A 24,903-nucleotide genomic window follows, 5' to 3' on the forward strand; every position below is an offset into this window, starting at 1 on the left:
GAGGCCAGCCCAAGTGAACTATGGCGCTAGGAAAGAAAACCAAAAGAAAATAAAAAAAGGAAAGGGAGGCGGGAAGGAAGAGGAGGACTCCTTCCCCAAACCGAATTAGAGTTGGACTCCTCCTCCTCCTTTCGGCCGGCTCCCTTGGGGTTCTCTTGAGCCCCAAGGCTAGCCCCTCGCCTCCTCCTATATATACTAGAAGTTTTAGGGTTTTTGAGACACAAATTTGCCACGTGCAACTCAAACCTCTACATCGTAGCTCTTCCTCTAGGTCTGTTTTCTGCGGAGCTCGGGCGTATCCCTCCAGGAATAAACCATCACCATCACCAGCGCGCCGTCAAGCTACCGGAGAACTCATCTATTTCCCCATCGTCATCGAGCTGTACGTGTGCTGAACATGGAGGTGTCGTCCGTTCTGCGCTAGATCGGAATGGATCATGGGACGACGGGGATTTGAATCATGAAGGTGTACCACTACATCAACCGTGTTTCTTAACACTTCCCGCTTAGCGATCTACAAGGGTATGTGGATCCGATCTCCCTCTCGTAGATGAACATCACCATGATAGGTCTTCGTGTGCATAGGAAATTTTTGTTTCCCATGCAACCTTCCCCAACATTTATATGGTTTTCATGAACTTTATATGGTTTAAACAGAACTAACCTAGAATGTCGTTGTTTTCAGCAAAATTATCATAGTGTTGTTTTTTGTGCACAACATAATTTTTTTTTAGAATCGCTTGAAACTTTCTGATGATTTTTTCTCGAGGAAATAAGAAAGACCGTAACGATGTACCACTGGAGGGGGGCCACCTATTCGTGCGAGGCCAAGATGATGCGCCCACTACCCTGGTCATGTCTTGATGGCTTGGGACCACATGATGGCTTTGTTTGGCGTGATTCTAGCATTGAAAAGTTCTATATATATAGAAATCATTCGAAATAAACCTGAAACTTCGGCTCCGTCGCTGCAAGCCTCTGTACCGGAAAAAAAATCATCCATATCACCCTTCCGTCACGCTGTCAGACGGGACAATCATCATCAAACACCATCTTAATCTTCTCGGCGGTCACTGATGACCCACAACTGTAGGAGATCTATCGTAGTCCTTTCGATAATTAAGAGTGTCTAACCCAACGAGGAGCAGAAGGATCTCACAAGTGGTTTTCAGCAAGGTAATCTGTGCAAGCACTGAAATTATCGGTAACAGATAGTTGTGTGATAAGATGATTCGTAGCAAGTAGCAAGTAACAAAAGTAACCACGTTGGAACAAAGTGGCCCAATCCCTTTTGTAGCAAGGGACAATCCTGGACAAATTCTTATAGGAGGTAAAGCGCTCCCGAGGACACATGGGAATTTCTCTCAACCTAGTTTTCATCATGTTCATATGATTCGCGTTTGCTACTTTTTATATGTGGCTGGACCGGTTCTTTGGTGCTACCCTTACTTGGACAAGCCTCCCACTTATGAATAACCCCTCTCGCAAGAATCCGCAACTACGAAAGAAGAATTAAGACAAAGTCCAACCATAGCATTAAACTAGTGTATCCAAATCAGCCACTTACGAAGCAACGCATAAACTAGAGTTTAAGCTTCTGTCACTCTAGCAACCCATCATCTACTTACTACTTTCCAATGCCTTCCTCTAGGCCCAAATAATGATGAAGTTTTATGTAGTCGATGTTCCCGTAACACCACTAGAGGAACAAAACATACAACGCATCAAAATATCGAACGAATACCAAATTCACATGAATACTTATAGCATCACTTATCCCATGTCCTTAGGAACAAAAGTGACTACTCGCGAAGCATAATCATATTCATGAACAGAGAGGTAATAAATAGCATCAAGGACATGAACATATGGTATTGCACCGAGTAATCCAACTAGCATCAACTAGAAAGAGTAATTAACACTACTAGCAACCTTACAAGTACCAATCGGAGTCACGAGACGGAGATTGGTTACGAGAGATGAACTAGGGTCTAGAGATGAGATGGTGCTGATGAATATGTTGATGGTGATGAGTCCCCTCAGATGAGAGGAGTGTTGGTGATGATGATGGCAACGATTTCCCCCTCCGGGAGAGAAGTTTCCCCGGCATGACGATCCTGCCGGAGCTCTAGATTGGTTCTGCTCAAGTTCCACCTCGTGGCGGCGGCGATTCCTCCCGAAAGCATCCTCTTGATTTTTCTGGAACGAAACCCTCCTTATAGCAAAAGAGGGGAGCCATAGGGCCAACAGGGAGCCCACAAGCCCCCTTGGCGCGGCCAGGGCGGTAGGCCACGCCTAGCAGGCTTGTGCCCTCCTGTTGGCTCCCTCTAGTACTTCTTTGGCCCAGTATTTTTTATAAATTCCAAAATAAAGCCTCGTTGATTTTTACGGATTTTGGAGTTGCGCAGAATAGGTATCTCAAAATTGCTCCTTTTTCAGGCCAGAATTCTAGCTGCCGGCATTCTTCCTCTTCATGTAAACCTTGCAAAATAAGAGAGAAAAGGCATAAGTATTGTACAGTGAAGTGTAATAACAACCCATAAAGCGATAAATATCAACAAGAAAGCATGATGCGAAATGGACGTATCAACTCCGCCAAGCTTAGACCTCGCTTGTCCTCAAGCGAAAGACGAGATCAATAAATATGCCCGCATGTTTAGAGAGAGAGGTGTCGAGAAAACAAGATATGGACATGCAGGCATCATGATCATAGTCAGAACAGAAATACCAACATGTAACTCTTATTGTAAAGTGATAATTCCATCACAAAGTAAAGTATGGATCAAGAACCTTATTGAGAATTAACAACCGATAGCCTTTAGTCATTGAAGCAATTGCAATTTATCATAACATCGGAAAGAGTCAAGTAAGAGCTTGTAAAGCAAATCCACATAGTCAATCATCCTTTCGTCTCCTACAATTGATAAAAGTCACGTGGTACTCATGAGCTCAAAGTTTGAGTTGAACACAGAGAAATATAGGGGCTTATAGTTTTGCCTCCCAACTACTTACCTCAAGGGTGATGTCAACAATAATAATTCATGGATGCTTACTTCCAAGTTGGCATACAAATATAGATCTTTCCCTAGCATATGATGTTAGCCAAGATAAAGGCGAGATAAGGAATTGGTGTAGATCACCATGACTCTTTGAAGGGCAAAAAGTAAAGGTACAAGATAGGCCCTTCGCAGAGGGAAGCAAAGGTTGTCATGCGCTTTTGAGGTTTGTATGTGCGACCTCTTAGTATGAAGGAACGCCACTTTATATTGCCTCCTATGACAAAGAACTTTATTATGCAGTCTGTCGCTTATATGTCTTCCTCATCACAGGTTCGTAAAAAGCTTATTTTCCACACACTAATAGATCATACATATTTAGGGAGAAATTTTTATTGCTTGCACCGATGACAACTTACTTGAGGAATCTTATTCAATCCATAGGTAGGTATGGTGTACTCCCATGGAAAAACTGGGTTGAAGGTTTATGGATGCACAAGTAGTATCTCTAGTTAGTGCGGAAGTTTTGGCTAATATGAGGTGGAAGAAAGCATCACTTGCCAAGGGATCTCTAATCATATAACATTGTTTGGAACCAAGTAAACATAATTCATTATGTTGTCTTCCTTGTCCAACATCTACTTCTAAGCAGGTAATAGTTTAGTGAGTGTTCACCATCATAGATGGTGTCAAAGATGATATCTTTATATGTGAATCTCTCCTTTTTTATTACTTCCTATTAATTGCATCAATGACCGAGGTCTACGTTTGTCCACCCTTAACGAGTTTCAATCAACATTCTTTTTATATGTGAAGCCATCACTTCCCATAAGATCATTACATGATCTTTCATGCTTTTGTTCTTTTATCATTCTCTTGATCATGGCATAAGGTAAGGCCCTTAACTAAAACTCTCTTTATTATATGACTCACGAACTCGAATACATCTAGGGGTGACACAAAGAAAAACTCAAGCCTAAAACACTAAGAACTTCATTCTACTAGAGACAGATAAAACCAAAAAGGAACGAACTAAGAAAAGTTAAATGCAAAAGATGTGATGGTGATACGATACCGGGGAAACTCCCCCAAGCTTGGCACAAGCCAAGGGTATTGCCCATACCTGTGCTTAGTTGTCTTCCTTTGGAGGTGATGATGGTGGAGTTGTTGCAACATGGGTTTGATCCTCCGTCTTCCAAGGCATAGGTGCTCCATCATGGAAAGATGATCGAGTCTCCGGAATCCTCAAATCTGCAGCCAATCGTATTGATTTAAATCTATACTCATACTCATATTTTTGGTTCTGTAGGTCATAGATCTGGCTTGGAGGTGATCAATTCTGTCATAGAGCCTAGAGAGGTGCTTCCCGATGTCATTGGCATCGATCTTGTGCTTGTTGGTGAACTCCGTGATCATCATGTGGTTGGCGTTGAGTCCACGCTCCACCATCCCTTGGCACTTGAAGACTTGTTGCTCCATTGCTTCGAGCCTCGCCTCCATGCTTCCGGTCTTCTTGGGCCCCTCAACATCATGGATGTGCAGCATCCCCTCACGCATCTCGATAGATTGAGGGTGGTACAGCACTCCTGCGAGGTAGGGAGTGATGACCATCTCGAAGATCTTGTCCTTCGGAGCTTTTGGGGACGCCAGAGCGATCTAGATCTGCAGCAGGAACAGGCTCGAAACGAAAACAGAGAAAAATTGCCTGATACGAGGGTCAGACCATTCGGGAGAATATATAATGATTTTTTCCCGACCAGAAGGAGTACTCTGCAAGAAAACGGAGCCCGGAACGCACACGAGGTGGTCACAAGCCCCCCAGGCGCGGCCAGGTGGGTGGCCCGCGCCTGGCTAGCTTGTCGCCTCCTCGTGCGCTTTCCGGACTACTTTAAATTTTTCTATTTTTCCAAATATTCCAAAATGGAGAAAAATTCCTACTCGAAAAGTTTTGGAATCTATTTACTTACCGAATCACATACCTCTTCGTTTTCGGAGTCTGAAACAGGCTGAGAAATATCCATTATTGACTCCTCCGGAGTTATGGTATTAATAACATTGCTTTCAACATTTATGGGAGTGCCTGAGATATATTGCTTGATTCTTTGGCCATTTACCACTCTCAGAAAATTACCTTCCGTGTTATTGATCTTGATGGTACCGGAATGATATACTTCCTCAATAATGTAAGGACCTTCCCATTTAGAGAGAAGCTTGCGTGCAAAAAATCTTAAACGAGAATTGTATAGCAAGACATAATGACCTATATTGAACTCACGTTTTTGTATCCTTTTATCATGCCACCTCTTAACTTTTTCTTTGAAGAACTTGGCATTTTCATATGCCTGAGCTCTCCATTCATCAAGCGAGCTAATATCAAATAACCTCTTCTCATCAGCAAGTTTGAAATCAAAGTTGAGCTCTTTGATTGCCCAATAAGACGTATGCTCTAGCTCAAGAGGTAAATGACATGCTTTACCATAAACCATTTTGTACGGAGACATGCCCATGGTATTCGTATAGGTAGTTCTATAAGCCCATAGTGCATCGTCAAGTTTCTTAGACCATATCTTTCTAGCCTATTGACAGTCCTTTGCAGAATTAGTTTAATCTCTCTATGGCTTAGCTCTACTTGACCACTAGACTCAGGATGATAGGGAGATGCAATTCTATGATTGACATCATACTTAGCAAGCGTTTTAGGGAAATCACCATGAATGAAATGTGAACCACCATCAATCATCAGATATCTAGGGACTCCAAATCTAGGGAAAATAACTTCCTTAAGCATCCTGATAGAGGTGTTGTGATCAGCACTACTAGTTGGGAGAGCTTCTGCCCACTTAGTAACGTAATCAACAACAACTAGGTTATGAGTATACCCGTTGGATTTTGGAAAAGGTCCCATGTAATCAAAGCCCCAAACATCAAATGGTTCAATGACAACTGAATAATTCATAGGCATTTCCTGACGTTTACTGATATTACCTATTCTTTGACATTCGTCACAAGACAAGACAAACTTACGGGCATCCTTGGAGAGAGTGGGCCAATAGAATCCTGATTGCAATACCTTGTGTGTAGTTCTATCACTACAAGGATTTCGGTCGATTGCAACGAAATCGTTTGTCGCAATACATGATGATTTGTGGCGACAAGTACCTATTGCCACAAAACGACATTTGTTGGTAGCTGTTGTGTCGGGACCCCGATCCTAAGCCATAGGAATCCAGCCTGTAACACATTGCATCCCTTTGTGGTCTCACGCACGGTTAACTCCACGGCTGCAGCCTTACCTTAGCCGGGACCGTTTGCGTCTTTTGACTCACGTATGCGATAGCGTCGCTAGCATTCCAATGTCAAAGAACCCAGATCGACATGTCTAGTCATAAACCAAAGTGGCAGTTGCGCACAAGGACAGGCATACATGACCCAACAAAGCAGGTGTCGGTCATCAACGAACGTAGACGAGTCGTAGCAAGCTACAAGGACTCCATTACGTCGCGTGACATTTCCCCAAAGGGGACAGACACAGCAGCTAAGAAGGACACATGCCGGTCAACCAATGTGTCCGGAGCAGTAGCGAACTACCAAGGCTCGTTGGATCACAAAGGGGCATTTCCTTGTAAGGAGTGCTACTAAAGTTCACGACTAGGTATTCGAACCCCATACATATCAAGTAAGACACACGTACGCATGGCATACCGGTATGTATAGATACATCGATGGCATCACAACATAACCATAAACATACAAGCTTTATTTAAGAGGCTCGGAAGAGCCACACACATATTATTACACATTAAGGGTCTCGCGACCCATAATAGCAGTCATACAATACAAGCCAGCGGAAGAATTATAAACTGTCCGGGTACAGACAGAGCAACTAGAAGGCACATGGCCTGGCTATACTACAGAGCCGACGTAGGGCCAGATCGTAGCTGGGACACCAGCTACTCGTCGTCGTCGATGTCTACGAAGAACCCTCCGTTAGGGTCATTAGCAACCTCTGCAACATTATTAAGCAAACATGAGTACGAAGGTACTCAGCAAGACTTTAGGATGGCTAACTACTCATGCAAGGTATCAAGAAGGTATTGTGGGGTTTCATGCGGGAAGCCAGCATTTGACTCGTGGCTAGACAACTTGCTTTTGAAATTAGTTTTGACAACTTGATTTCTCGCACACGAGTCCACTAACACCACAACAATACACTATCGTGGAATCATTCCGTCTCCATACGGAAATGCCGTCCACGACACTCACGCTTATCTTGACAATTTCAGGAGTAGCCATTGAAGTTATCTATGAACAACATATGTCTCCAAGTAGTCCATATCCGCGGACGCGGCTATTCGAACAGATCATAACCCTGCAGGGGTGTACTTCGTCACACACGCTATTCGAACAGATCATAACCCGTACGGAAGTCCGGCCGAGGTTTCCGCCACGGCCTCAAGCGATGTGCGCAGGGTTCCCAAGCCCACCATCCGGGTGCCACTTGGTACACCGTGCCACTGCCTACCGCATCACGGTCCACCTCTCAGGTCAGCACCATGCACGGCCTCCAGCATTACTATAAACACCAGAAACTACTTGCAACTCCTGGACCGAGTACTACACGATTAATAGGCCGAGCGGGGTCATATTTTAGGGCCCAGCATGTGGTAGTATCTAGTCTTGGATTACATACACGGAACTCAGGTCCTAAGGACGGTTCCAATGAAACAACCCGCCATGTACTCCTACACAACCTTTCACCGGTACCTTTACCAAATCAAGTTTAACACACGACCTTTGCTTACCGAACACATTCCACATTTCTGTTCATCTCCCAGATGACAGACCATACACAACTCTAAGCATAGCATGCATAGCAGGATAAGGCACATCATAGCTCAAACAACTACCAGGTATGCTAGGTTGCAAGGTTCGGCTATTTACTGTGACAAGGTTAAGTCATGCAAAGGAAGTGGGTCCAACTATCGTGGCAAAAGCAGTTGAAGCATTTGATCCTAATGCATTAAATAGGTGCAGGAGCAAGAACATAGGTGTTATCGGGATGATCAAAAGGGGTGCTTGCCTTGTTGCTCAGAGGAGGAACGATATCCGTCGGACGGATATTCGGTGGAATCCGGGGGTGCGGAGCCTACCGAAATGAACGGCAACATTCAATAACAATCATATGCAATCAAAATGATGCATGAGCATGACATGAGAATGCAAAGTGATAAGTTATTATAATCAATATGTTTTAGGTTTAGAGTTGATTTGAATCACATTCGAATAGCAATTCAACGGGTATTCCCGGATACCGGTTTAATTGATTCGACCTGATGCTCAGATCAACCTATTGTTAACATGCATGAAATGTCATGTTATGGTACTGATTTACATCTAGGGCAGTGTGTGATCATTGCATTTATAATGAAATTTGGATATTTTTGCAAATTCCATTTATAAAGTGATTAAAAGAATTGAATTATTCCTTATTTCACAATTTAGGGTTCTGTAACTTTTTCAAACATAGTTGAAAATAGCATAATCAGAATCCTTGAATTTTTCTGATACTTTTTCATATATAAATTATTTTCATTGGAGTTACAGATTAATTTCTATGATTTTTGCAATTTTTAGCAATTTCCTGAATTATTTCTATACTGGAAATTCCATTTATTGCATCAGGCTGACGTCAGCAGGTCAGCCGACCTGTGCAGGTCAAACCTGACAGGGGGGCCCCACTGGTCAGCCTCTCTGGGACTAATCCCGCGCTGACCAGCCCCTAATTGGGGTTTGACCAGGCGTGGGGCCCTCTGTCAGCGACTCAGAGGATGGCGATTAGGCCCTAATGGCCGGCCACGTCGACGGACACCGGAGGGTGGTCGCCGGCGACCAAACCGCGGTGGAGGGCTCGCCGGAGGCGACCTAGACGGCGCTGCTCCGCACGAAAACGCACGCGGTTGGCAGCTAAAGCAAGCTCGCGAAGTGGCCGATCTGGCAGGACCAACTGGAGAGGCTAGGGTCGCCGGAAGAGGCGTCGGCGACGAGCCGGAGCGGCGGCCGAAGCTCGGGCGTCGTCGGGGGCTTCGAATCAGGGGGATCCACACTTAGTTCTTAGCTGCTACGGCATCTACGCGTCGTCCTGGAGCTTCTGGTGCTCACGGGAGGACGAGCTGGACATCGGAGGGCTACCGGCGACGAGCGGCAGCGGCGGTGCTCGTCGAGCTCTGGTGAAACTAGGGCTAGAGGAGGGGATCGACGGGGAAAGCTTAGGGGAAACCACCGCATGCTCACAGGGAGTGCAGAGAAGAGCTCAGACGGCTCGGGGAAGGCCTGGGGGCGACGAATCGACGGGAGATGTCCGGCGGCCGGAGGAAGAAGACGACGGCGTTGCGGGCGTTGCAGGGCTCGAGGGGACTTCGGCTTCTGCAGAGATGACCAGGGCGACGAGGCGGAGCTAATGGCGTGCTCGCGGAGGAGATCCTATGGCCAGGGGCACGGCCAGCTCGAGCTCGAGCTCGGCTCTAATGGCGACAGCAGGGAGAAGGAGGGGATCCGGGCGGAGGAGGAGAACCGAGGCGGGGAATGGATAGGGGAGGCTCTGGGGAGCTTATCCCCGTCGTCGCCAGCACGAACCGGCGGCCAGGCAGGCACGCAGGTGCGTGGCCGCGCCGGAGGAGGCGGCGGCCACCTCCTGCTGCCTACTGGCGCGGGGAAGGGGACGAGCGGCGAGATGGGCTGGACCTGGCGTGGGCGACAGGTAAGATTTTCTCTATTTTCTCCTTTTCTGTTTTTCTGTTTTGCTATTTATTTCAGCTCCAAAACAAAAAGTAAAAACTAATTTTGACCTCCTGAAATATTTGTTATAATATCCCCACTCATTTCCAGGACTTTCAACATTTTTGGAAAATTATAGTTTCTGATTTCAAATTTTTAAATTTGAAACCAGTGGCTTTTGCATTTATTTAAAATGCTTAAAGTGTCAAGAAAATAGTTTCCTCCAATGCTCATTTGCTTTCATGATTTATCAGAAAGTTTGAACATTTCTTGAGGCCATTTTGGGTTCATTGATTTTGAACTAGTTGAATTTTCCTTTAATTGAAATGGTGGCTAGGGTTTAGAGTTTTTCCTTTGCCACTTTGTTGTTTTTGTTGGAACTTCTTGGATGCAAATGCAAAGAAGACATGATCACAATGCTATCTAGCTTAAGGTTTAGGGATGTGACATGTTGCGACTGGACGCATGGTAATAGATTATTGCCACAAAAAATCAATCGTGGCAATAAAGTGATCTATTGCAACATCCATTGCAGGAAGTTGCCACATGTTCCCCCGTCGCAATACTCACCGAATGCCACAATTTGATTTGTCGAGATAGATTTCATGCAACATGCCACAAATCGTCGCGCCTGCTAGTTCGTGGCGATAGACATTTGTGGCAAGAACCTATAACAACGACGATCATTTCGTGGTGCATACTCTTTCGTGGCAATAGTAAATTGTGGCAACAAACTATGGCAACAATCCTTATTTTCATGGCATTAGGAATTTTGCCACGAACCACTACACTTGTGGCATTAACGTATCCCAACAAATTCCATTCATCGTAACAGGAAATTGCAACAAAATCATGTTGGTGGTGATAAAAAGGTATCGCACCGAATGAAATGTTTGATGCGAGAAACTATTGCGACAATTTACACATTTCGTGGTGATACTGTATTTCAACAAAACTTAGCTTGGTGGCACCAAATAGTTATCGCAACGCCAACATGTCTGTAACGAGAAGCTACCGCGACAATGTAATCTTTTCATGGTGATACTCTATTTCAACAAAACTTGCTTTTGTCACGCCACACAGTTATTGCATCATGGGGAAAAATTGTGGTGCCAAAGCTATTGCGACAATATAAAGTTCTCTATTGCAACACTATAATTTTCGTTGTGCAAACATGTGGCAACCAAAAGTGGGTCGTGGTAATAGGCTATTGCAACCATAAAAAAATATGACATTCAATTACACTATTCAAAACCGTACATATAATAGATTCATAAAACTCATAATTCTCATAGCAAGCCATCAAATGAAACTGGCCTAGCCATAGATTAATTCTGCATGGTCTCGAGTCTAGTCCAGGTAGTTTTTTGGATCCTCCGTCATTTCGAGTCCAGTCCAGCTAGTTATTTGGATCGTGCAATCAAGAAATCAAAAAATACATCTAGTTAATGAGCCTAGTATAACATACCTCAAAAATCATATCGATGGTACTGCAATAATGCAAAATCTCCTATTTACTAATTGGATGCACAATACGACTCTCCACAATAATCGACATCACTAAAATTAATTACACCATTGATCTATATAATTGATCAATCTTAACCCCACAATTTGTGTTACTCTCATGGTGGAAAAAAAGACTCAAAATACACGTGACAAGGCTCAAACCTGAACTAAACTACATCCATTTGATGGAGTAGGAGATGGGGACACTATGAGTCCACGTGATTAATCTTAACTAGCATGGCCACCCGCGCATCCACGCGGCTAGATGATTATATCATTATATCTGGTATTATTGTATCTTGAAAAAATTGAAGAACTATTAAAAATATAGGCTAATATATCTTTAGTGTAGTTATGGAGAAATATTTGCATTAATTTGCATAAGATTTGTGGCAAGGAGAAATAAGAAAGGACCCCTAACATTCACCCATGCACGTTTGCTTACTTTGACAATTGCCACCTACATGCCACATGAGTTTATGGATAGGTGGGATCTCGGGTAGAAAATTAGTGATTATGCTAAGGTGTATGTATAATTCTTATCTTTACCGGATGGCATACCATGATTTTACATTAAAAATTTTTAGAACAACCTAGCTAGAAAGTGATCACTGATATGCCGCATGGGGATATTGTGAATGCTCACATTTCACATTTACGCAGAATACTTGCTAAGACATGTTAATACAGGAAAACAAACCTGTATAGCTTTGAATGATGGAAATCATGTATGGAGTTGCAAACCTTTATAGCTTTGAATCTCCACATACTTTTAAATCTGATGGTAATTAATTTTTTCTTATGCAATCTAATGGACTGATATTCTTGATGGGAAAAAAGCTGGGCTAATAGTCTTCACACAAATATTTTTGGGCTTGTTGTCCCAGCTAACATGGCCAGCTATGTTATTCTTTTCTTCCTAGTCTTGGAATTCCAACCGGAACCAGCTGCACGTCAATTCCTTCGGAAAACAAACCCTTTTAAAAAAACTGCAACGTCCCTTGTCCCCCTAAAAAAGAAAATTGAGCATCCCTAGTTTATAGTTTACACGTGTTCTTCTCCTATCCACAAACTTGATTGCAAATTTTCATTGTACAAACAAACGCGACTAACGTGCATGTCAAAAATAATATATGCATGCACCCATACATATCAGGACCATCATGCGGGCTTTAAAAGGTAATTTTTAAAGTAGGTATCCTAATTAATATCCATCGTTAAAATATCTATGGTTTTCATTGTTCAATCTTCACCGTTTCTTTTCTATTGTCTTAATAATACAATAGATAGATAACGTTGTAGGTGAAAATGAAGAGAAAGCAAAGTTGTGACTTACAATTGCTTTAAACATTCGGGAATTTCTTGTTGAAGCATGTATGAGCGCATTTGAAGAAATAACAGTTGGCCTTGCACCTACAGCCTTATTAGGACTAGGTCTCTGTAAAAGAGTATTTTGGAAGTTTGGATTACTATTTTCTTTGTCAATCCTGTTCGTAAACACCTGTAAATAGAAGTGCACTTTTAACAATGCAAGTAACCAACATAAATCTTAAGGGGTTTGAAGCATATACATGTAATCACCTTTTGGGTTCCTATCTGTTTGCTGAATTCTGCAAACTTTGCCATCATGTTTTTTTCAAATTTCAATCTTGATGTTCGCTCCGCTTCCAAAAATCTTTCCCTTTCAGCATGATCTTCTTTTAACTTCCCCTCAGGTTGTTCTCTCTCAGCGCGCTCCAAGTTAAAAATCTCTTGTGTGTTTGCACGCCCAGCTTGTAGTTGATCTTGTAAATCATTGAGCTGGTGGCTGAGCTCATAGTTTCGCTGCTGGAAGGCTGCTGTAGCACGCGCTTGCTCTTCAATCTGGATACGAATTCTTTCAGAACCAGTTGACGGTTTGGCCATGTATCCATACCCACAAGGCTGCGATGACTTGCATTGCAGAGTGCCTTTGTATGTGGTCTGGAGAATATTGTGTCTTTGCTCATCTGAAAGTGGACCTTGAGTTTCAGTCTCTTTGTTTTTAACCTCTTCACATGCTTTGTCCTGAAAATGGAAACAACAATTATAAATATGGAATTATTTTAACATTGTAAAAGATGAAACAAGAATAACACGATCCAACGCATGAATAACCCTAGCTGATGATGAAGCATGTCGAATGCACATCATTGAATAACTATAGAATATCAAAAGTCAGTGTACTCACATAAACATCTTGTGACTCTGTGTTAGACCATGTTCCATTCTTCGTGTGGGTGAGTTCCGACAGAGTAATATAATCTGGCTCTTCTCTAGTTTCCGGGTTTCTCTGCAAGTGATATAACAATGAGAAGATTGAAACATGAAACCATGTTTAGCAACGAGGCATAAATAATTAGTTAGACTCATACCTTCTCAAAACTTACTTGCGAGTAAGATTTTGATCCAATTCTGTGTTTTGTCTTTTGTTTCTTACGGTTATCGGTGTTCATTTGGCTGCGTTCCTATCAATTCATGAAAACCAAATATAACGAGTCAAACAAGCCATTTCATCTTAACACATAGTAGACAAATTGTGTTCTTAGAGATAACCTGAAATTTTAAATTAGTGCCAAAGTACTCAATCATCCATTCCCATTCTTCTGGTTGTAAATCTTCTGGTAGATTAGCCAATCTAGTTGCATCTGTTTTGTATGCCTTGTAAGTGGAGCTTAGAGTTGATCGCCAGCCTCTGTACCGCTCTTTCGCAATTGTGAGTACCTTTTCTTCTGTGTCAGGTGTATCTTCTAGATCCCATCTATCCTGTAAAGCATACAACAAATGAACATACATAAGCACTACATTATAGATAGTAAACTAAGATAACACATGTGAAAAAGATTGTACGCACTATCATATCTGCAACAATGAGTCGATGTATGGTAGGGTGTATGTACGACCACCTCCTTACTCGAATGAGTGGTAACTTTCTTTTCATTATGACTATCACGTCATCCTTGAATGAACGATAGTTCATTCCTACTCTACCACCCATTTTTCAGAGAATGCAATATTTAGCTTTGCAGATCCATTGGCAAAACACTTCTTAGATGCTTTGAAACCTTTTAGAACACCTCGCCCTTTCTTCTTCTGTCCACCAGCTTCTACATTCCACATCATACAAGAACTATAGTATTACTGGGTAGTAGATTGTAAGAAATGATGACACAAATATAAACTAAAGCAAGTACCATCCTGTAGTTTAGCACGGTTGCGGCGAGCATGGGATGGCCATTCTTCTAGTGCACACATGTCATTAGCAGACACTGGAGTGTCAGATTGGTCTTGAGTTCCTGTATAATGTTTAATATTTTTCAAGATTAAGCAATCCAGGATTTTCTGCATTGCAGCAAAATTTACACATAGCTTAAATGCCATAAACTTTTTACCGGATCTCCGCTGTCCATGTTGGTTTTTATAAGTTGTTATGCTTTCCATCCTTGTTAGCAGAACAGATCCTTTCTTCACTAAACAAAAAAAAAATTAAGGGACTTAGCATTATCAATGTGCACCATTCAGATAAGTGATTAAGAATTAAGGATATCGTGTACCTTGTAGAAAGGACTCATGTGCATCATCTCTTTCCTCTGAAGTGTGAACATTACCTGACGCATCCCTAACTGCATGTTAATCCAAAATGTTAATTACCTACTCTGATATGGCATTAATTGAAGTGAATATAAATGTTATTACCAAGTTGTCGTTGTATTGTACTCGATCTCCTACCAGCAGGATCTTGTGTTGAGTTCATCATTGTGTCATTCTGTAAGCAATATCATAATTTGAAAAAATAGCAAAAGAAACACAATACTTAAAGTAGGCATAAAAAATGACCGAAAAATATCTATGATGGTCTTCTTTTGATCCTAGATGTTAGCTTGCTTAATCTACAGAGCAATCCACATTGACGCTACGTCCGCCTGATTAAGACGTACTAGAAACAATCCTTTTGTTTCGTGTATATAAATATCTATACTCCTACAGTCTACAGTAATCGATGCCTTTTCCACTATCTTCCAGAACAATCCTGGCATTGTGCCTCTGCCAAATGGTCTCCCTGAGCAGTGTAGCCGCATGCTACTTTTAGTCAGCAAGATGCGGCTTCCTGTACGTAAAAATTTCTGCTACTTTTGTCATTGTAATAAGTTTTTTTTAATAACTAAGGATCATGTATCCTAGAAGCTGAGCACGGAGCATATCATCAGTTAGCAAATTGAGTACATTCTCACATGCGAAGGATGTACCATTTGCTAGTATATAAATAGGTTCATCGACCTGCTGCTGCAGCTGGGAAACAAATATAAATAGGTTCATCGATTTGCTAGTAATTAAAGCATGAAGCACCACAATCCTGCTATTTCTATATTGGAGACAGTCTATAACAAATCACGTCAGGGATATTCATCAAAGAACCAAGTCACCAGAAATGGAGAGGAAAGCAACTGAACCTCAGATGTTGCACAGGAAAAAACAGAGGAAAGCATCAGAACGCCTCTGTCAACAGGTCCAAGTAGTCATTGCCCTCAACACCACGCACCAGAACATCCATTCTCAAGCTGCATGCTCACCATCTCTCCCGTGACTCCCAACCACTGGATTCAGCGGTTGACGAGGGCCGCGACGGCTGGAGCTAGGAAGGTGGCCGCCCACCTGCAGCCTAGAAGGAAACTCCGCCGGCACCCACGCCAGACTGCATCGCTGCCGCTGGCAGCATGGACGAGGACACGGCACGAGCACACGACACGAGCACGGAGACGCAGCCATGCAAAAACCGTGACCGAGCCAGCCGAACCTCCGCCCCAACTGCAAGCCCAAGCCGCCGCTGTTGCTTCCAGTTCGCCACCACTCGCTCGGTCGCTCCGTGTGCCGCACCTGCACTGCATCTCCCCTCCTTCCCCATGGCCGCCTCGCCCTCCCTCCACGCCCCCCGCCTCCTCCCGCTCCTCCCGAACCCCGCCCCAAGCTTCGCCGGGCCCCGGCGCTGGCCGCGGAGGCGCCTCGCGATGGCGAAGGCGCAGGCGGTGCCGCCGTCGCGGAACGGCAGCTCGGCGGGGACAGACTGGTGCCCGGTGCCCCCGGAGCAGCAGCCCGTGACCGAGTACGAGGCACTGGCCGCGTCACTGCCCTTGTCCTGGGCAGCGGGGGACCTGGTGCTCTACTGCTCCCGCCTCACCTTCACGGGGGCCGCCTTCGCGCTCTTCGTCGGCCTCCCCGTCGCGGCCTTCGGCGGTCGCGGGGGCGCCGGCGGCGACGCCCTGCACCTCGCTCTCAGGGCCACCGGCTCCGGCATCCTCGCCGTCACGCTCGCCGTGGTGCGGATGTACCTCGGCTGGGCCTACGTCGGGAACCGCACGCGCTGGCTGTCGCTGGTGGTGGAGGATTTCTATTCTAGAATGGGAGGAGATCGGGGGAAAGAACAACCTGAGACATTCCCCCTGCAGTTGACTCTGACGTGGTTCGCTGTGTTGACGCCGTCGGAGGAGAGCTCGGATCCAATCGCCCAGTAAGACGCGGTTTAGAATAATAATCTGGGTAATAATCTTTTAGGAAGGTATTTAGTGGGAAGGTTAAATATAGGCTATTTTTTTGGTGGGAACTTTTAGCGGAAGCTAAATTTTTTTGGCGCAAACTACACTACACCTAAATTAAGTGGTGGTAAAGTAATTTTATTGTTTTGAAAAAGTAATTATTTTTAGAGGGAATGTTCTAGTTCAGCTACATCCATATTTTGATAAATCTGAGAAACCTATTTTTTTAGGGTTAAGAAATCTATGTTGAGACACAAGGAATACTATTTTTTTTGTACAAAGTTATATCGTTGTGAAAAAAACACCAAATCCGAGAATCATGGAGGGGCGAGATGGTATAACGTACGAACCCGTATAATTCCTGCGTGTATACGGGCTCGATTCAATTTTTTGGACAGAACAGAGCCCGTATGCTCGTCCGACCCATATTTTTGTTTACCGTGGCCCGCGAACCTCAGCCTCAAAGCCGTATATTTACGGGTTTACGAGGCAGATACGGATCGAAACCCTATCCCCCGCCGCCGCCACGGGTTTGCGAGACGGACGAGTACGACCGTCGACACGAGGCGTCCTGGGGCCCGAAGAATACGCGGGCGACGATGTCGACGCGGTCGACGCCGCCATTGCCGAACGGAGCTTGCACGAGGAGGCGGAGCACCGCCGCCAGGACGAGGAGCTCGAAGACAATCCGTGAAGGGTTCCACCGCGCTAGAGTCAGTCCAACATAATTATGTCGCTTTTGTTTAAATGAGAATCATAAAGATTCAACTATTTAAATTAACAACAAGACCAAATTAGTTTTGAGATTTTTTATGTTATAAACGCGTTTTTTCATCACACATCTATAATTGTGTATATTTGGTTACTCCCTAGTTATCATGAAAAAAAACTTGAGATATGTCAAATAATTGTGCTTTGGTGAATTGTTCATAAAAGCAACAAAAATTTGGTCGGTTTTAAACTATGGCTTGGAGAAACCTAATGCAACACTCACTTTAAAACTACTAGGTTATACTATTGCCTTGAAACATAAGTACAAATGGGATGGATTGATCAGACGGTCGACCTATATCACTTTCGATCCCACATTTCTGTGTTCAGATGGGGTGATCTCAACATGTTTCATCTTATCGGACAGTCCACGAAGGGTTCCTCCGCGCTAGAGTAGGTCCCATATAATCATGTTGTATTTGTTTTAACGATAACCATAGATTCAACTATGTAAATTAACAAAAGGATTGGTGCAATTCGTCCCTAGTAGCTGCAGCACTATCATTCGTCCCTACTAGGTTATACTTATTGGTCCGACGCATTTTGGAGGAAATCGGAGAAGAAGAAGAAGGTTTCCTACCACGCGGCTGCAGCAAGACCTCTCCGATGGAGGATTGACAAATGCCGGATCGATGAAGAACCCACACGTTCTAGCCGATGCCTCATCAACGGCGGAATCAGGGGATGCGGAGGATGTTGACGCTAGTGGGTCGATGAAGCATCGTCTTGCCCTCTCCGCTGGCGGATCAAGGAACCGCCAAGATGTCGTCGCCGCTGGCAGGTCGAGAAAGCGTCGTCATGCCAACTTCGGTGGCGTATTGGGAAACCGGCAACATGTTGTCATTGCTGTTGGGTGGAGGAAATATCGTCACAGATCGAGGAAGCGCGAAGACGTCGTCGAAGCTGTCAGATCGAGGAAGCGCCAAATGTCGTCTCCGCTAGCAGGTAGAGAAAGCGCCATCATCCCGACTCCGACGGCGGATCGGGAAACCGGCAAGACGATGTTATCGTTGTTGGGCCGAGGAAGCGTTGTCACGGATCCTGGAATGCAAGAGACTAAATTCTTCGCTGTGTAACTCTAGTTCTTATTCCTGCATAAACTACAGCTATGATCTAGCCCCAAAGGTTGTGATGTGCACGTATATACGGTACCAAAATTTGTGCAAGTGTGTGCTCGCGCCGCCTGCCACATCTTATTTCATACTCCCTCCATCCCAAAAAATTTGTCGGGTACCTAGTTCATAGGTTAATTTGCAAAATCAGCCTTACAATATGAAAAGTGTGTCAAACAGACCGCCTTAGCCCCATCTTCTTCCTTTGCTCGTTGCCTGCGCGTTTCCACGGCCAGCGTCGGTCAGCCGCGACCCTCTCTAGTCGCGATTCCTTATGGGCGTCGATGCCATCGCCGCCAAGAACTGCTTCGCCGTTGCCTCCCACACCTAAGCCGTCACGACCCTTTCCTGCCGCCCAGACCTGCTATGCCGCCGCCGCCCAGACCGCTCTTCCGTCGCTATGCAGACCTATTTTGCGGACGTCGCGCAGACGGCCAGACCATCCACCCTAATCCGATGGTGATTTGCTATTTTAGGAACCGTCCATCCACTCTAATTCGGTGGTGGAAAAATAAGAGTTACGAGGAATTACAAAACTAAAATTATCGAAAATTATATATAGCGGTGGGACCACTACAAAACTTTGATGGGACCAGGTAGTTTCGCCAAGGGTAAATCTGTCATTTACTTTGAAAATTCCCCAGGGCAATGTCATCTGTCATCTCCTGATCCACTCGTACACGTATCTTCGCCGCCAAGGCTAGCCAACCCTGACGGCAGCGCGAGGGACCTTGGCTTGGTGGTAGTGGCCGCTCTCACACGGCCCTGTCGATGCCGGTGGGAGTTTCTGGAGACGAACCTCTGGCTGGGCTTGGCGTAGTGGTCGACCCACGGATCAAGGTACCTCCCCTCTGCTCTCTCATCTCTTTCAGCCCTACCTCCCTACCTGCACCTTCAGCGACGAACGACTGTTCCTTTTAGCACCTTGAAATACAGACTCTGTTAGTAGTTCAGTACTGACCACGCCTCATGTAGCTATTGCAGACCATGATTCGTATTGTTCCCCTGAAACTCTCAATCATCTGGTTGGCCTTTCGCTTTTGCTATACGGAGTCCTCGAGGGGACGCCCGCTGCCGTTTTCTCGCTGCCATGGTGGCCGTCTCCGAACAGCCGCCACGAGATGGATGCGGCCGCTCCGTTGCGCTCTTGCCGCGGGCGGGCGCGCACTCCACTCCCTTTGTTCCAGGTGGGTCGAGGTTCAAATCCCCCTTTCTTTCTGATTTAATATCTGCCACGATCTCTACTGCTTCAGGTTCCTCTGTTTCCTTCATCGCATCGATCGCCCGCTGCATCCTTCCATGTTCGTTAGCATCCTATATGACGAGTCTGCCGTGGTTGCCCGCATGTTATCCCCTCCATTTTATTCGTCTCATCGATCAATGGATGCGCCCTCTCATGTTCGTCGGCCTGCTGTACGAGCAGTTCATGTAGCTATTCCAGACCATGATTCGTATTGTTCCCCTGAAACTGAAGATGAGTTGAAGCGCATAGCATAGTACAGAGAGTAAATAAACACCTGAAGAAGCCAAAAGAACATGCTTTGTTGGCCACTTTCCTTCCCAGGCAAAAACAGGGCAGAAACAAAGGATTATACCGCAAGAACGGACAAATAGAGAAATACCAAGCCACAGGTACAGACCATTAATATCAACACCATGTTCGTCCGTAACACCGTAACCGTAGAAAAACCGCCGAGTCGCCGACATAGGCGCAGCTCCCACCGGAGGGATCCGCCCACTAGAGGATGAACCAACTCTGCTCACGAAGAGGCGGACCAGTGGATGCAGGCATCCCAATCAAAGAAGAAACTAAAAAGGACGGAGAGGAGGCACCAGATCCAGCAGCAACGATCCCACAAGCCCACGTGACCCAGTACCAACCGAAGTGGAAGCAAATGGCATAACAACGGTGAACCTACTAGCTCCTCCATGACCACCAACTGAAGCTGAAGCCGAGGCCGAAGTAGATGGCACTGCAGTAGCAGGGCTCCCACGTGCACGTGATCCAGCAACATCCCGCTGGACCCACCCTTTCCACAACGGGAAGGGAAGGGAGAGGGCAAATCTTTGCTATTCTTGGATGATGATGACGTCATCGTCTAGAGAGTCCAGATCACGTGAGAGAGAGGAAAAGTAGGAATAGCGTGGGTTGGTTGATCATTCTAGAAAAAACTTACATCTGATCCAAACCCACGTGGCAACCAATGGAAGGAACATTGTCCGAGCCTAACCAAGAACTTGACATGCGTCACACCTTTGTACGTGTGTATCAAGCGAGCTCTCCCCAGCGTGTGATGAACCGGCTGGCCGATCAATTCGGTGACTAACAGATGGAGGAAAATCCGGCAAGTAAACCAAATACACTGCTGATTCACACTAGCCGGGCTAGCTTAGCCGGTTTAATGTAGTACTCCCTCCGTCCCAAAATTCTTGTCTTAGCTTTATCTAGAAATGGATGTATCTAAGTACTAAATTTGACTAGATATATTCGTATCTAAACAAATATCAGACAAGAATTTTAGGACGGAGGGAGTAGTATATATATATATATATATATATATATATATATATATATATATATATATGAGTGTGTGTGTATATATGTATAAATATATAACGACTGTTGTTTTATACTCCTGGGTGTACATACTCCCATCCTTAGTGGAGGCGTGGAAGACTCTGTTGTAACAAACTAACTGTATTAAAATTAAGAAAGAAGGTTAATCTCCGTTGCATGCAAAACAACACACTTAAATAGGAACGTTGACGCGATGTTAATATCCCAGTGATCTAAATCTTCTTGTGCACCCTAGAGGGCGTGTGTACGAATCCTTGCATCACTTTGTTTTTGTTTCTATCCCACAAGTCCTTGTTTGGGAGAAAACACCCTAGTTCCAAAATAAAATATGCATTCCTATCAGAAAAGTAAAATTGGTATTTTTAGCAGAAAATATGTTATATCCATTTGTAAACTTTGTTCATTGTTTTGGTTAATTAAAATTTATGTAATTAATAAATACTTTAATTCCTCCTTAAAACTTGCAAAAATCTTCACTCAACATCTATAAATCCAAATATTAATTATGTGTCTATAATTAAGATGAAAATGCAGATATGTTCTATTGCTCCTTTTTTGCAACACTAGGGGATTGTTCCAACATGCTGTAGATATTACCATGATTGCACAATTTGTCGCAATATATAATAGTTATTGCAACACAATGAAGGTGAGGTAAAACGTCGCCCTATTACAACCAATACATGTTTTGTCGCAACACAAAGCCATTTGTTTGCAACAATGTCTATGTCTAGTGCCTCACTTCGAAATTGTTGCAATATGCGCCAGCATATTACCACAAAGATTTACTTTGTTGCATTACCTAAGTCTCTATCGCAACAAAATGACTAATTCGTACAACGAAACTTATTTGTTGCCATATCACTCGCATATTACAACGGTGATCCAGTTTGTGGTAATACACAATTTCTATTGCAACAAAACGGAGTACTTAGAGCGACAAAACTGAAAAGTGGAAATATGTAGGGCATATTACCATGAACTGAAAGTTTGTGGTAATATAGCATTTTATTGCCACGAAAGATTGTTGTAGAAATAAATTTTGTTGCTATAGACCGTATTCCTTGTAGTGTATCTGCCGCATGGTGTCCCCCGTAAGCCTCGGAGTGACACTTCTATAGGATCTGTCCCTGTTCATGTTCAGCTATACAACGTCTAATAACACCATCTACTCCTCCTTTATAAAGGTGAGGATCATCCCAAAATTAATGTCTCAAATCAAAGAAGAATTTCTTCTTTTGCTGGTATGTGAAACTAGGTGGTATATATTTGGCAACGATATAATGTGCATAATCAGCATACCACAGTGTACTACGTGAAGTATTGATGACATTCAATGGCTCATCAGGAAAGCTATCATCAATAGATTGTGCGTCATCAAGAACATTCTCCAACCTAGACAAGTTATCTGCTACAGGGTTCTCAGCACCCTTCCTATCGACAACATGCAAATCAAATTCTTGTAGCAAGAGAACCCATCTGATAAGTCTAGGTTTAGCGTTTTTCTTTTCCATGAGGTACTTAATAGCAGCGTGATCAGCATGAATAGTAACTTTGGAATCAACTATGTAAGATCAGAAAATTTCACATCCAAACATGACTGCTAAAAGTTCCTTTTAAGTAGTAGCATAGTTTCTTTGGGCACTGTCTAGAGTTTTACTAGCATAGTGAATAACATTCAACTTCTTATCAACTCTTTGTCCTAGAATAGCACCAACAGCATAATCACTAGCATCACACATGATCTCAAAAGGTAAGTTCCAATCAGGTGGTTGAACAATAGGTGCAGTTATCAAGGCCTTCTTAAGTATTTCGAAGGCTTCCTCACAATCATCATCAAAAACAAAAGGAATATCCTTTTTCAAGAGATTGGTAAGAGGCCTAGAAAACTTAGAAAAGTCTTTAATAAACCTTCTATAGAAACCAGCATGACCAAGGAAACTTCTTATACCTTTGATATCTGAGGGGCATGGCATTTTCTCGATCGCATCAACCTTAACCTTATCGACTTCCATACCTCTTTCAGAAATTTTATGTCCTAAGACGATGTCGTCATTAACCATAAAGTGGCACTTCTCCCAATTCAAGACAAGGTTGTGTCTTTACATCACTGCAAGAATCGATCAAGGTTGCTGAGGCAATCATCAAAACAAGACCCGTAAACGGAGAAGTCATCCATGAAAACCTCAACAATCTTTTCACAAAAGTCAGAGAATATAGCCATCATACATCTTTGAAAGGTAGCAGGTGCGTTACATAAGCAAAAACGCATACGTCTGTAAGCAAAGGTACTGAAAGGGCATGTGAAAGTGGTTTTCTCCTAATCAGATTGTGCAACAGGTATTTGGGAGAAACCAGAATAACCATCTACAAAGCAGAAGTGTGGGTGTTTAGACAGTCATTCTAGCATTTGGTCGATAAAGGCAAAGGGTAATGATCTTTCCTAGTAGCTTTATTCAATTTCCTAAAATCGATCACCATCCTATAGCCAGTAATAATCCTCTATGGGATCAATTCATCCTTATCATTAGGGACAACGGTTATACCTCCCTTCTTAGGGACGCAATGCACCGGACTCACCCAATCACTATGAGCAACATGATAGAAAACACATTCTTCCAGGAGCTTTAGTATTTCTTTTCTTACTACCTCTTTCATCTTAGGATTTAATCTCCGTTGATGATCAGCAACTGGTTTGGAATCAGGATCAGTTTTAATCTTGTGCTGGCATAGAGTGGGACTAATGCACTTAAGATCATCAAGAGTATATCCAATAGCAACACAGTGCTTCCTCAGAGTTTTTAGTAACTTCTTTTCTTCAAGCTCTGAGAGGCTAGCACTAATAATAACAGGATATATCTCTTTTTAATCGAGATAAGCATACTTAAGAGTATCAGGCAACTGTTTAAGCTCGAACACAGGATCACCCTTTGGTGGGGGTGGATCTCCAAGCAGTTCAACAGGCAAATTATTCTGAAGGATAGGATATTGTTCAAAGATAACTCTATCTATCTCATCCCTTTCATCCATATGCATATCATTTTCATGCTCAAGCAAATATTGCTCTAAGGGATCAATAGGAGGCACAACAATAGAAGCTAGGGCAATAGTTTCATCCTTACTAGACAACTCTTTTTCATGAGGTTGTCTACCAAACTTGGAGAAATTGAACTCATGTGACACACCTTCAAAGCCAACAGTGACAGTTTGCTTCTCAAAGTCAATATGAGCATTGACAGTATTAAGGAAAGGTCTACCAAATATGATGGGACAAAAGCTATCTTGTGTGGTAGCAAGAACAAGGAAATCAGCAGGATACTTCGTTTTACCACACAAGACTTCAACATCTCTAACAATTCCCAAAGGGCACATAGTGTCTCTATTGGCAAGCTGAATAGTGACATCAATAGGTTCCATCTCAACAGGTGCAATCTTGTCTTTAATTTCATCGTGTAAGGATTGAGGTATTGCACTAACACTAGCACCCACGTCACATAAACCATAATAACAATGATCTCATATCTTAATAGAAACAGCAGGCGTGCCAACAACAGGCCTATGTTTGTCTCTACAATGAGGTTTTACAATTCTAGCAGCATCTTCACAAAAGTGAA

The 24,903-nt window shown here is 43.7% G+C and overlaps 1 protein-coding gene across 1 annotated transcript; it reads left to right on the plus strand.

The window, feature by feature from the left end:
- The first annotated feature begins 16,198 nt into the window (after positions 1–16,198).
- LOC123405323 (protein CONSERVED IN THE GREEN LINEAGE AND DIATOMS 27, chloroplastic-like) lies at positions 16,199–16,807 on the plus strand. The gene has a single exon (XM_045099056.1). The coding sequence runs from the start codon at positions 16,199–16,201 to the stop codon at positions 16,805–16,807; it is 609 nt and encodes a 202-aa protein (XP_044954991.1).
- The last annotated feature ends 8,096 nt before the right edge of the window (positions 16,808–24,903 follow it).

This window comes from Hordeum vulgare, chromosome 6H (assembly GCF_904849725.1).
Source record: "Hordeum vulgare subsp. vulgare chromosome 6H, MorexV3_pseudomolecules_assembly, whole genome shotgun sequence".
NCBI lineage: Eukaryota > Viridiplantae > Streptophyta > Magnoliopsida > Poales > Poaceae > Hordeum > Hordeum vulgare.

Bases quoted from the DNA above. Each gene is read 5' to 3' on its own strand.
- LOC123405323 (XM_045099056.1), top strand. From the start codon at position 16,199: ATGGCCGCCTCGCCCTCCCTCCACGCCCCCCGCCTCCTCCCGCTCCTC.